Consider the following 14,605-nt stretch of genomic DNA (forward strand, 5'->3'; position numbering starts at 1 on the left):
CCATTTCATTTTCCTTTCAAAAAGACAGACTCTCTTTCTAGTGTTTCAGCAACAGAGACAAGCTTTCATCATGCCACTCTGGCCAGACAAAGAGCCCCAGAGTAACATTTTCCACTCTCTTTTTTTAGTGCTGTGAATTTTGAAGTTTTGAATCTGTCATTTCACCTGAAACAAATCCATTGAGCAAAAACCCCCAGAAAACCTCAAGGGCAGCTTTTTTTCCTGTAGTTTTTGGTTCTCCTCAGCAGATCATGTTTGCTCAGGTGTCATGGACACGGTTTCATCACTTTGGTTCTTACTGTAGAAACAGATACATACGGTTTTTGAGTCTTCAGTAAATAACAAATTGAAGGCTAAATTAATGAAACTTTTTTATTATATGATACTGCAAAAGCAAGCCGTTATATGGTTATATTTGGGTTCATCAATATGAAAACACATCTCTTCAAGAGCAGCTGTCAGCACCGTGCATTGTGCAGGTGCTGTGGCCTAACCTACAGGGAGTGCAGAATTATTAGGCAAATGAGTATTTTGTCCACATCATCCTCTTCATGCATGTTGTCTTACTCCAAGCTGTATAGGCTCGAAAGCCTACTACCAATTAAGCATATTAGGTGATGTGCATCTCTGTAATGAGAAGGGGTGTGGTCTAATGACATCAACACCCTATATCAGGTGTGCATAATTATTAGGCAACGTCCTTTCCTTTGGCAAAATGGGTCAAAAGAAGCGTGTGGAAAAACCAAGGCGCAAAATAACTGCCCATGAACTGAGAAAAGTCAAGCGTGCAGCTGCCAAGATGCCACTTGCCACCTGTTTGGCCATATTTCAGAGCTGCAACATCACTGGAGTGCCCAAAAGCACAAGGTGTGCAATACTCAGAGACATGGCCAAGGTAAGAAAGGCTGAAAGACGACCACCACTGAACAAGACACACAAGCTGAAACGTCAAGACTGGGCCAAGAAATATCTCAAGACTGATTTTTCTAAGGTTTTATGGACTGATGAAATGAGAGTGAGTCTTGATGGGCCAGATGGATGGGCCCGTGGCTGGATTGGTAAAGGGCAGAGAGCTCCAGTCCGACTCAGACGCCAGCAAGGTGGAGGTGGAGTACTGGTTTGGGCTGGTATCATCAAAGATGAGCTTGTGGGGCCTTTTCGGGTTGAGGATGGAGTCAAGCTCAACTCCCAGTCCTACTGCCAGTTTCTGGAAGACACCTTCTTCAAGCAGTGGTACAGGAAGAAGTCTGCATCCTTCAAGAAAAACATGATTTTCATGCAGGACAATGCTCCATCACACGCGTCCAAGTACTCCACAGCGTGGCTGGCAAGAAAGGGTATAAAAGAAGAAAAACTAATGACATGGCCTCCTTGTTCACCTGATCTGAACCCCATTGAGAACCTGTGGTCCATCATCAAATGTGAGATTTACAAGGAGGGAAAACAGTACACCTCTCTGAACAGTGTCTGGGAGGCTGTGGTTGCTGCTGCACGCAATGTTGATGGTGAACAGATCAAAACACTGACAGAATCCATGGATGGCAGGCTTTTGAGTGTCCTTGCAAAGAAAGGTGGCTATATTGGTCGCTGATTTGTTTTTGTTTTGTTTTTGAATGTCAGAAATGTATATTTGTGAATGTGGAGATGTTATATTGGTTTCACTGGTAAAAATAAATAATTGAAATGGGTATATATTTGTTTTTTGTTAAGTTGCCTAATAATTATGCACAGTAATAGTCACCTGCACACACAGATATCCCCCTAAAATAGCTAAAACTAAAAACAAACTAAAAACTACTTCCAAAAACATTCAGCTTTGATATTAATGAGTTTTTTGGGTTCATTGGGAACATGGTTGTTGTTCAATAATAAAATTATTCCCCAAAAATACAACTTGCCTAATAATTCTGCACTCCCTGTATAGCAGAGAGGCCGCGCATGCTTTTTATCGTCTCAACAAGAGGCACCCTTGTGCTCTTGACTTCATGGAAACTTCTGTGATCAGGAGTAGAGCCCTTTCAGGCATGCTCTGCTTAATTTGGTTCAAATGCAAACCTTCAGTTCCCAGTAAATCTACAATCACAGTCAAAAGCTTGTGTAGGTTATCTGAGAACTATTTTTTTTTCACTTTATTTGTTTCAGTTATTTGGAACACAAGTAAAAAAACTTCTTCACAAATCAGGTTTTAGGGGGAATACTTCTCTTCTTTTCCTTCTTTCTCATTTTTTTTCAGTAGCTTCAGTTCCTTTAATCTCCCTGGTTTGTGCAATGTTGCAGCCAGGTGAACACAGTGTTCTCTCATCCCTCAGTCTCCTTGATAGTCTCTCGCAAACATCCAGGATTTAACATCTGACTTCAATAAGCTTAGGTCAGCAGCTACCATTTGTCAAGATGCTTAAGATTAACATGCTCTGTTTTCTTCTCTGTCACTCCCAGATATGTGTTCCTAATGGGGCTCCAGGACCGCAACGAGAAGCTCTTCTATCGGGTGCTGTTGTCAGACATCGAAAGGTTTATGCCCATCATTTACACCCCCACTGTGGGTCTGGCCTGCCAACAGTATAGCCTCATATTCCAAAGGCCTAGGTGAGTCACTCTCACAGTGTTTTTCTTCCTCTTATATTGTGAAATGGTACATTCCTAAACCAATAAACCCACTTAACATTACATTTATTATCAGCTTATTTCAGGCAATGTTGTTATCCCTCAGTTGGTCTTTTAACACTCAGTTATTAAGTGTTTTATGGTACTGGTTGTTGTGCTCAGTATCAGCCAGCATTTCTTTCTGTCTTTTTCTTACTGCTGGCTGTGTGGCATCTATATTTCACTGCTTCAGGCTGCCCTTTTACACACCGAGTCCCACTGAAAAGAAGTGCCTGGTCACAGGTGTCAGCTAGTAACATACCATAGACTGATGGTATAAGGATAAAGGCAAAATGCAATCTAAATGCACATGGCAGATAGATTATGGTGTTCAAAAAGGATGAGAGATTCACTGGAGAGACAATATGCTAAAAAAGTTGACAGGCAGCAACAATAATATTGTTGAATAGCACAATCTGGGATTTAATCAATTGTGTAGATCATTATTTCACCCAAGGCTAAAAGCCATATAAATGTTCAAGCATGTGTGCCAACAAATGACTGGTTGTACTGTAACGAAACCAGAAGCTCAAAGACTCTTAACCTATGTGTATGCTATGTTGGAACTGGACTCTTTGATGCTATAAAATCTGAAACAAACTTAGAGGTTGCGGTAGGCCTTAAAGTTGTAGTTTGGTTGGACCGCTCAGCTCGAGGAAAAACCGCAGTAAGCTGTTGAAATCAGTCCAGCATTTACCTTGACTGGATCTGGATCTGGCTCTGCTCCTTGCAGACAGACATTCACAGGTTTCCCTTTCTTCTCTACTGTAAACGCACACACGCACACCCACACCCACACATGCACACACACATTTCTCTGATTGTATCTGTTTTCTTTCACCTAGGTTCATCTGGTCCAAGTCTCTCACTATCTGACAAATAAATTCCCTGAGCAGCTACTACTAGATATTGAGCTGATACTGCTTTCACTCTCGTTCTGTTTTTCTTGGATCCTCCTCCTTGCATTTAACCTTTTTCAGGTGGTTACAAGTGCTCTGTTTGCTTCCCACTGAAAAAGGCCACCATTTTACTGTCCTCCACGGGCCCTTAACCTCACTTAACTGGAATTATAATTATTGACTCTGTTCAGCCTCAAGCAGCCAAGCAATTTTAGCTACTAAAATGACAGGAGTGGGGTCATTTATGACAGTTTATATTTACAAGTGGAATGCTTCTCAATGGCTTTATTTGTGTTTATCAAAGCTCTAGCCATTCTTACAACACATGTTGTAACTGTTCTGTTTTACATGATTTCAGTCATTTTTAAGGCGAAACAAATTCACTTAATTGACTCCTTTCCATCGGTTGAACTATTTTCATCGTTGCTAATTTAGGTATTAAGTAGCTACCTCTCTGCAGCTGCAAATCTTGTGCTCTTTATCTGTTAGCCATGGTTCACTGCAAAACATTACAAGGCAACAGGTAGAAGTAGAAAATTACAATAAAATCCAAATCTGTAATGTACAAAACATATGTATAATTCTTGAGTCATAAACAACCCCATCACACCAATGGTCTAATCACAAGACATATGAAAACGTCTGGAATTAGATTAACAAATGCATGGTTGGAAACAGCTTTGCAATTTTAAAATATCACAGTGGCACGTGTAAATATGGACCTCGGGTCATAAATGATATCAACTAGTCACTTTAAGGTGAAAGAATTAATAGTATTTATGTAATCCTAAATATAGACATATAAACCTACTCTTTGTTAGTGAACTACTGTCAGGAGCTGTAAAAAATATAAACCTTCATAATATACAGATTCAAATATGAATCTTCATCAATGATGACCTTAATCTTAGGAACCTACATTTAGAAAAAAATGTTATCCCAAGTCTAGGCCATCATGGGTGAAAATACAATCATTCTAACTGACACACAAAAACCATTTGCATATTTCCAAAAGACACTTTCTTGTCTCCAAAACATAGGGTTAGGGTTTGATATCACTGATAACTAACTAATAGGGTTAACTAAAGGTGACTACTAAAATAGTTTAACAAAGAAGCTGGAGTTAGACAGTTAACCTGATAGAATGGTAAAACTTACGCTGCTCTTACATTACTTCCCTCCATACTTACACATGCTTTGTCCGATGGAGAGATGTGTCCTCACTGTCAACTACAGCCACACCAAGTGCTCCAGAAGTACTTGGTTTGAGTACTCATAATAGTCATTTGCTGAACATGAAATGCTTTACATTGCTCACTTTCAAGGGTCGCCATTTTGGCTGTGCAGTTGGAAGTAAAAGGAGGATATGTTGTCTACACCAATGATTGTGCCAATATAAGCTACCTAGCTAACAGTGCCTGATTGCACTTGAAACCACATATTACATTTATCCTAGAATTGTTATGTGTGTTAAATTGTCACCTTTATTGTAGAACTGTCTAGTTTTATGTGTGGTCAGAAGCACAACATGTACAGCTGATAATCACGCTGCAGTAGCTACCACAACAGTTACAGTCATGTGTTACAAGTGTTACAATCATGTCTTGGAAGCAGCTACTTTCTGCTACTCCAAAGTTACAAAGGGTAACTCCACAAACTTCATGCAGGAGATTACCACAGATACCCTCACTGACATAACTCCAAAGAGAATTAAATCTTCTAAACCAGAGCGCTTTCACTTGTTAGGTGACTGTGTAAAACACTGTACTATGGATTCACTCAATCTAAGACAACACTTGTTCTACATAGCTACATATGTAGTGTACTAACAGAACTGACCTAAACTGAAACACAGTAATAACCTTAGAAATCAAAGAATGATGTCAGAAGGGTAGTGTATATTTTAAAGATACCAAGTAGCAATGGGGGTCTACCAGTATTCCCTGCTATCAGGAATCTGGTCTGCAGCAGCGGGAGAATTTTGCTTTATTGAGTCCTGGTTTCATACAAACTCTTCGGATTCTTTGGATGAGCTGTGAAACCGCAGTTTTCCAAATTGTGTCCAAACAGTTTTATTTTAAACACTTACCTCTGGTACATTTAAGGTGCTTGGAAACCAAAATTCTCCCAGGCACATAACATTATCCAACATCTTGCTGTTTCCCCATCCTTGCAAAACTATTTGGAAAATATTCCTAGCATGCTTGCCTTCTTCTCACACTGAGCTGCCTGGAGGAGTCATTTTATACACTCCCTCTGTCTCAGAGCAGAGTGAGCCAAAACGTGCTGCCAGAGCCTCTGGGGTTGGGAGCTTGGCCTCTTTGAATGCGCATCAGTGGGTCGGTTAGCAGAATACACCGGGGACGAATCCGACTGCCTTTAAGAGGCTCTAAGAGATTTGGATTTTCAGCCAGGTTGCTGCTCTGTACTGACATAGCCTGAGAAAAGAACAATGATATCTAGATTACTGCATTTTAAATCCCATGCTGACTGAAAGACTTGAAGAACTGAAGGACTTCTATAAAACTAATGTCTGTAGTTTTATAGAAGTCCTTCAGCAGAGGTTAAATAAGTGAACAGCATTTGCTATCCCAGTGAGCTTCTTCTTTTTTTTTATTTTTTTAATTTTAACAGCTGTAGGTGGTTATATTGCATGATGATCTCATGTAATCTGTGGTTCATATAAGTACCCTGAAAAAAGCTGCTGCTGAGGAGAAGTGATGCCTTTTGGAGAAACTTGGGTGATACATGTCCCTTTGCAGATCACACAAAATTCAAATATGAACACTGATGAATTACTATGTCAACAAGAGGGGAAAAAGGTTTGCCAGAACTTATAATGATGATTGCTGTAAATCATTAGCGAGGGTGATTGTTCCAGTCTACAAGCTGCAAAGGCATACTATCCATCCACTGGACAGATTTATGGTAACATGGGCTGGGCTTGTTTTAAAGAGCCTTTGAATAAACTCTTCTTTCACCTGTTTTCCTCCAGCCCCTCTCCTGTTTTGTCTTTTCTCTGTACCGTTATAGAGCAAAAAGTGGACATCTTAGTTTAATGAACACGTCCTTTGTGTCATATTGAAAAACCACCAGCAAATATGAGTAATAGCATTTTCCATGGACTTGACTGTAAGGAACTACACCACCTTTACAATTTGCTATGTGTTACTGCTGAGGACACGTGGCCGTCATTTTGGTGTTTGGGGTTTTTTTTTTTCTATGATCCTGAAGGATAAGGTCAGGTTTCAGATTTGTTCTGGGTACATGCTTCTGTTTTTGCTTTTTACTCAAAGGAAATTTGAGAAATCTTCATAATGGATTACTGATGTCACCATGCATCCATGTGTGTGAGTGCATATGTGCACGAATGTCTTCTATACTGACCACCCTAGCAGCAGATTAGGTTCTAATCACTGACATTCAGGTATAAAGACTTTCTGTGTGGAAGCAGGAACCCCTCTTTGTCTCATCTGATTAGCAGCTAATCTACCTCTTGGACTAAACACTCTGACACCAGGACTTGTAGCAGAGGCTCAAAGTTGAGCACTATTAACTGTCAAACCAAGGCTTTTTTCACTGATCTTAAGATAGGAGAGAGAGACAGTCTGACAAAGGAATACATTCACATCACGAGAAGATTTGTGCTTCTGCTTACTTTTGTTGGTTTGTAAGCTTGTGAGCAGATAGTGTTTAGCAGATAATGTTAGCCTGTCTTCATCACACAAAGTTTGTTTCTGTTCTCACCATAAATATAGGTTGTGTACTTTTGTTTGACAGTTGAAAGGGCCCACTTGTGATAAATGAAAATGTTTTTCAGCAGAAACATGATTCCAAGTGTAGTTTGAAAATAATTACCTCTAGCTGAGCCATTTAGTGCTCCTGTGACCTCTTTGGTGTGTCTAAAAAAAATCCTCATAGGCCCTTTTACCGCTACCAACCGTGCCTTTTCAAGGGGCCCTTGTCATAAACGATACGAACCAATCCATTTTCCTGATGGAGATGGAGTGGATTCCACTTTGAGGAGATCTGTATAGTTTTATCTGTCAGAAGCTAGAGGCTTTCTTAAAACTAAGAGGCATTCTTGAAGGCAAGGTGAAGATCTTCTTCTTTTAAAAGTCTTAGCACCAGTGTGCACCATGTGATATGATATATAGAAACTATTTTTCCTATACATTTAGCCCTTAAGCCCTTTCACTGAACTCTTTCAAAGATGGATTGTGTTATTAAAGACAGGGCATGTGAGAAAGGCATGTTGTCAGATCAATCTAATCTGATTTATTAGAAGTATGTGGCTGATGGTGTTATGATGCCTTTCCTATCTGAAAGAGTGTATTTTATTTTCAATGAACAATGTAAAAATGAGTTAATTGTAATGAAATTATTCTTTTTTTCACATTTCTTTTTCCTCTGACGCTCTCATTTTGACTTAAGTTGGAAGGTAACTGCACTTTTCATCAGTCCTTGATAGCCCAAACTCACTCACACTGAATTTCAACTTAAAAAAGATCTGTCTAGAAGATTTACAAATCGTAAAAGGTTTCTGTAGGTAAACCTATCGATCACTAACAGTTGTCCACAGTTGGTTGTGTCACCAGATCTCTGAGTTTCTCATGTGCTTTTGCATTGTGCTCTCGATCAAGAGATTGTTTTTGCCATGACTGGACAGCATTGAGGTTAGCAGGGACAGAAGTGGTTTAAAGTATTAAAATGTAAACCTGAAAGCTGAGGTTTGTGTCTTAATTATGCTTTGTGTTTTAAATCTAATTGTGTGTATACATTTTCTTTATAATAAAAACTGTACTGTAGCATCACTTCAACAGACCCAAGCTAAGTCTTGAGTGGCTGTTCTTTGATTAAGTCAGAAGTCGAGCTACAGGAGGTTATAATGAAAGGCATCAGCTGAAGACTTAAAGCCGCCCCTAAAGGGACACGTGCTGAATGATGAAGTGTTCCAACATCGCAGATTATGGGCTTTTGAGCTGTGACTTCACATTATTCAGGCCCACACACAGTGTTACACTGCAAGCGTGTGCATTTAGATTGATAAGCATGCAGGACAAATTAAAAAAAGAACTACATTCTTCTTCTGGATTGTTAATAATAATTCCACTCTGGACTTTGAGGACTTTGTATAACAATATAGAGCTTATGTCCAAGGAAATGTTCAAGCCAGTGAAAGCAAAGAAATTTTCGGACACAGCAGACCTAACTCCTTTTTTCCTGCACTATCCCTTTTTATGATTTCATATACAGTTTAAATACACTTTAGTGTTACAATTTACTGTGTAAACATGGAAAGTAATCAAACTAAATACATCTTTTGAATAACTGTGTGTACTGGACTAAGACTACCTGGCTGAATCGTCTTTGACCTGCATTATCAGGGACCATTGCTAATTTAACTGCCATAACTTTCCACGACTGAGAGCAGTGTAGCCTGCCTGAAAACCCAGGTGGTTGGATTTGGCCTTTTCTTTTTCTTTTTTTTCTTTTTTTAGAAAGTCTGCTTGCTGTCCTGTGTCTTTAAGAAATGACCATGAAATCATTGTGATATTAAGTTGGGGTTTGGTTTGGCTAATGGCTGTCAGCCTAAAAGCCTGCCTGGCCAGTTCTATCCAAGTCTCACCTCAAGTTTGGCTTTAGTCTCACACTCTCTGTTGGTTTACATCCAGTCACGGTCTGAACTCACTGCTTTTCAGATTCTGACTATATTTAAAAAAAATCTGCTTAAAATGCCCAAATTTCAAACCTCAGAAACTGCTTTGAGCAACATTACACAAACCCAAAGAACAACACACTACTGCCAGTGTATCGTGATATGTCTGAAAATCATCAGCAGTATTTTGTTCTACACGTTGCTAATATGTATATAGATGGCATCAGAATAAACTGACATATGGTCAGTTTTTCACTGACCATTTTTTTACAGTGCTAATATTAGACACAGTTGATAAACTAGTATGAGTGTCTGTGTTGAGTATGACACAGGTTTCAACACTATTCAAAATGCAGTGCAGGTGTCTTGCAGGCAATCGTTTTGATATGAAATAGCAGGTAAATGCAAGTGTTACTGATGTCCATCAAAAGACAGCCAGTTCCTAGCTCATCAGTAGTGAAGTGTACACACAGCTCCAAAGGAGCCGAATAAAAAAATCAAATTCAGTCCGACCTTACTGGAACTGCCAAATGACATATTAGTAAAAGTCCCCATTCTTCTAAACACAAAAATTACAGACCATAGTTGTGTTTGGCATTTATCCCCCCCACATCATCTCCACAGTTCAGATTTTGGCGCAGAGTAGTAATATTTCACCAGCCCACACTGGAAAACACGACTTGCTGACCATCCCCATGAAACTTATCTGATACTCTTTGTAAATCACACTCGGCCTGGTTTGCAGTTTTAAAGCATACCCAGTGGTGCCTTAGCAGCATGCAGCAGAAAATGTATTGAGCATATGTCACACAAACTGAAAGGTCAGATCTTCTCTCACAGCTTTAATGGGAATTTCACAGAGCCTTGGGATGAGAGAAAAAAAATGCAATAATAAATATGATGACAGTGAGTCAAAGAAGTTGCGCAAATGGCTAAATGCAGCCCAGCTAGTACAAAGTTGATGCAGCTGTCATCTCTTGAAGAAAACGTGGTGGAACTATAAAAGTGAAAAGCAGCAGAGGGTGACGAGTTATATACGACGCCTTATGGGATAGCCCAATTTTTCACTGTTGCCCACATCCTCCACTTCTTACTTAGCACTCTGTTTTAACAATGTTATGTTTTCTCTAAGACTGCTGTCGCAGAGCTCCTATAAACAGACAGACGGCAAACTGAAACAAAACTATATCATTTCTTTATTATACCTGTCAAGTCTTAAATACGTGTGTATTGCTTGGATGCCCAAATAGATGTTGGAGGGGTCCAAAGCTAGTATACGAGGGTTGCCCAGACCTCAGCAGAGTTGATTTACACAGCTGACCTGCACAAGTCTCACTGTTGTGTAATGTATAATGACAGGTGTGTTATCTAACGCAGCACCTTATCAAGAGCCATCCCACGACAGATCAGATTTGTGGAAATGAGTGGGCTATCTTTATCTATTTCATTACTATTTTCTATATTATTTTCTGAAAATGAAAATGGTCCAAGGAATCTCCACAGCCACACTTCAGAGTGAAAAATGCAGTCAGCTTTTAAATAAGCTTGAATTAAAAATTATACTTAAGATTTTTAATGTTAAGGGTTAAAATACATAGAGAATACACTGTAAACAGACTGGTGTTGTATCTTAGAGGTGGTACATACAAATCTTTAGCATCACACATGGGAAAGTGTCTGAGAAGTTTGCTGAATCCACCTTTGTTTCCCCCTGGATTAAATGGAAATTCCAAAGCAAAATTTCCCAGACTCTGAATCCAAGCTCGCCTGCATTTTGTCACCTATAATCTCTGGTGTTCTCTTTCCCATTCTGTTCTGGTATTAAAAAAAACAAAAAAAAAACATGTGACCAAATGGCATGATGCAAACACTGGGACACACCAAACAACATCAGAAGGATAGTGTCACTATATAACTTCAGTCTTGGTCTAATGGAGCTGGATTGAGTCTGCTTGACAGTTTGTGGACAGTACACCACAACTGCCTGTTTGATTTGCTATGATGCGAGTTTTTCCAGGTGTGGCAGAATTTCAGCTACATATACAGTTATTTTTCTGTGTTACCAAGAATTACTCTGTGTACGTCCTGCAACTAAGGATCATGTTTGTCATTTCCTGTCGTGGTCTTAAATGACCCATTTTTCTTGAGCAATATATTCTGTTCACAATTGGAAAAAAAACATGTGGGTTATGTGGGCAACCCTATGATGTGTTTACACCCCCTCATATGTCAATAAGCTGTATCCTTTCAAAGATGAGATGCCTGCTTGCATTGGTTACAGTTATTTTGCTTGTCATTGCTAAAGGTCACTGAATTTCATTCGTATTCAGTGGCTTGTGGTTGCTACAACTCAGCTAGAATCTTCCTCTGTTGTTGCCCCTTAGTTATTTGGTGTGTACAGAATGGTATGAAATCTTAATTTAGAGCCGTGCAGCTTACGTCTGAAACTGGGTCAGCTTCATTCTGACATGGGACACCCTCCTTACTGATAAGAACTAAGTCAACAGATCAGTCATTAATCACCGCTTTCATATTTGCAATTAGAGAAGACCATTTGTCATGAAATATGAGATACTACGATATCTGACACTAATATATTTAAACAGCTCTGCTTCTTATTAGCCAGTTTAGCAGTCTCCTCTGCTTACTGTAGCTAATGGTGAGAAAGCACTAAAGGCTAATTTCTCTCTGTTTTGACAGCTCCATCAGCTCTCAGCTCAACTTTGGCATTGAGCGCTTGTAGACCTGTCAGATATTTGGCCTGAGGTTAGAAATGGAAAATTTGAAGATATCCATCTGCACTTATGGGCCATATTAGTTGTGGAATCAGTCAAACGGCTTCCAAACTTGGATTGCTATGCACACACAATCACCGTACTGTAATTAAAGTGCGTTATTTGAGAGGATTAGGGAATGTTTTTTGGCTTTAGGTATTTCACTTTCAACTGAGACAGTCAGAACACAGTTTATTTCAATAAAAAATACATTAATCTGTCCAAACTTTTGTCGCACAGTGGGAAACCTCTCTGTGAGTGTGCAGGAACGTGAACCGCTCTCCATGAACTGTCCCTGTTAGTTCCTGTGGTGCTTGTCCTGGAGAACATAGTATAATGTTAATATAAACGCAGCCTTAAATGCAGCTCTTGGGAAATCAAACCATGTCATTTCAAACACTTGTGTTTGCAGAGGGCCTGAACTCACATCTTCCGGTACTTCCAGGCAGTGGGAATTGGAGATGATTCAGTCCATCTGACTGTGGATACAATAATGGATTCTACTAACACTCACGTCTATTAAATGTGTTAAGAATGGTCAAGTGTTAAGAATACATTGATTAAAGAGCATGCTTTGTGCAGCACATACACAAAGAGTTTGGAGGTCTTTAGTGATTACAACAGCTCCATTTCTTTTTTTCAAAGCAAAGTCAAAATTCTCTAAATGGTTAGCTTGAGAGTTGATGTCCTGGATATTGTCATCTCAGGCAAAACACAGCTGTGGTTATGAGCACAGAAGCCCCACCCTACCTGCTGTTCAAATATTCTGTTTGGGAAGGTCAACCAATCAGAAGAAAGTTGGCTTAAATGGAACAGAAACCAGAGCGCTGCACCTCAGTCCAGTAAATAAATAATGATTATTCATTGTTCAGTGTGATTGCTGTAAGAATTATGGTAAGCACTCAAAGGCCCTGTGCAGTGAGCCAGAAACGTACAACAAGATTACTTGACATGAGAGGCAAAGGCATGCTTATTTTTGAGCGCCTAATGAGTCGACATGCTTCTGCAAACCTGCTGCACAGTTTGTTGCATCTGCTGGGATAATTTATTTGTAGATAAAATAAATACAATAAACCTTGGTTTATCTTGCTCAAGCCTATTTGATCCCAGCCAATGTGTTGTAACACCAAAATGTATACTGTAAATACACATGACATGATTTACTTAGAGTGTATTTTTGCAGAGCTCATTGGAAGCCAATTGCTTGAAACCATCCTGCTGTTTCATACCGTTCATATTTCCTCTGGAGTGTGGCATAAAACACAGAAATGTTGCATAAAGTGTTTTTTATATAGATTGAATTTGTGTACGACATGTTCTATGACAGTGATATACATTCTTGTCAATACTTCAAGTGAGCTTGTTGGGTTTCAGTGTCTACTTACAGGACACCAAATGCACTTTGACCTTGTGGTTATTACGACTAATCTTAGTAAGTAGTATTGCAGACACCTCACCTCTTCAGCGCGCCGTGTGACCTCGGCAGTAACAAGGTTTGACCCCAGGTGACTCCCTTTCTTCCGTTTTAATTATCGGACACTTGAACTCTCCCCTGAACGTTCACTTTGATTTAGGGCTGAGCTCAGTTTCCTTCTTAGAGGTGAAAAATGCCACCTTCTAGGCAGTTGCATATTAACAGGGCACACATTCTTCTTTTGGGTAGAATTGCTCAAATGCTTCTTTAACACAAGTATAATCCATTCTACAATTCTGTCTGTAGATGTGTTAAGTGAAATTAAATCAATTAGAATCAAAATGTTAGTGACTTGGTTTAATATTTTACCTGTAGTTAAATCACTCTGAGCTGAATGCTTCTTTTTATGTGAAATTACACAGAACAAAGATTTTATTATTTTTTAATTAGTTTCATTTAATGTAACCTAGAAGCTTAAGTGCTGCATCAATGTATTCCTTATGTTTTATAGTCAAACAACCCAAAACATCTGATTTTAACATGGGACATTTTAACCACATAATTATTGGTATAACCATGACAAGCAAAAGTATTGCAACTGTGTGCAATGTACTTGCAAACATAATGCTTTGAAATATTTGCTTCAAAGATGGGGATCAAGTCTACAGTCACTGGTAGCCAGTTGCTGTCCTCAAAACAAATTTAGTGTGAAGAATAGCACAGTTAGACAGAGTCTGCTATCAGTTTTCTTTGGAGTGGGATTTAGTTGGCAGTTACATGTAATCTGTTTTAAATAATAGGGCAATTAACTGTGATAAATTATCCAAAATTGTAAATCTATGGATGTCTGCATGCACAGAAATTCACATTAACTCCTTACACTCAAAATCCAGCCAGAACCTCATAGATTTGAAAAAGTAATCCAGGCTGACTCAGACTGATTGCAACATGTTGGCAATCTGTTTTTCTAAATTAGAGTGCAAAAGTTTGACGATCTATCTGAGAGCGACGGCAGTCAGCCCAATTCAGACCGTGACTGGAGACCCGTGGGTGTCCAGAGATTGAAGGTGTTAGATGCTCAACCTCACGGTGGTCACTTAGTTGCTGCAACTGCTTGCAATTAGTCGCAGAATGTGAAAAGAATTCAGTGCATCTGACAGTCACTGAGTAACTGCAATTGTTCAACAAGCCATGCTTAATAACCTCAATAAGCAGA

The 14,605-nt window shown here is 39.3% G+C and overlaps 1 protein-coding gene across 1 annotated transcript in view; it reads left to right on the plus strand.

Moving 5' to 3' along the window:
* me1 (malic enzyme 1, NADP(+)-dependent, cytosolic) overlaps positions 1-14,605 on the plus strand; it is an 80,323-nt gene that overhangs the window by 33,249 nt on the left and 32,469 nt on the right. The window contains exon 3 of the mRNA XM_084943136.1: positions 2,437-2,586. Coding sequence (XP_084799262.1) covers positions 2,437-2,586 — 150 coding nt within the window. The remainder of the gene's footprint in view (positions 1-2,436; positions 2,587-14,605) is intronic.

This window comes from Perissodus microlepis, chromosome 11 (genome assembly GCF_051167445.1).
Source record: "Perissodus microlepis isolate ML-2025 ecotype Zambia chromosome 11, ASM5116744v1, whole genome shotgun sequence".
In the NCBI taxonomy this organism is placed as follows: domain Eukaryota; kingdom Metazoa; phylum Chordata; class Actinopteri; order Cichliformes; family Cichlidae; genus Perissodus; species Perissodus microlepis.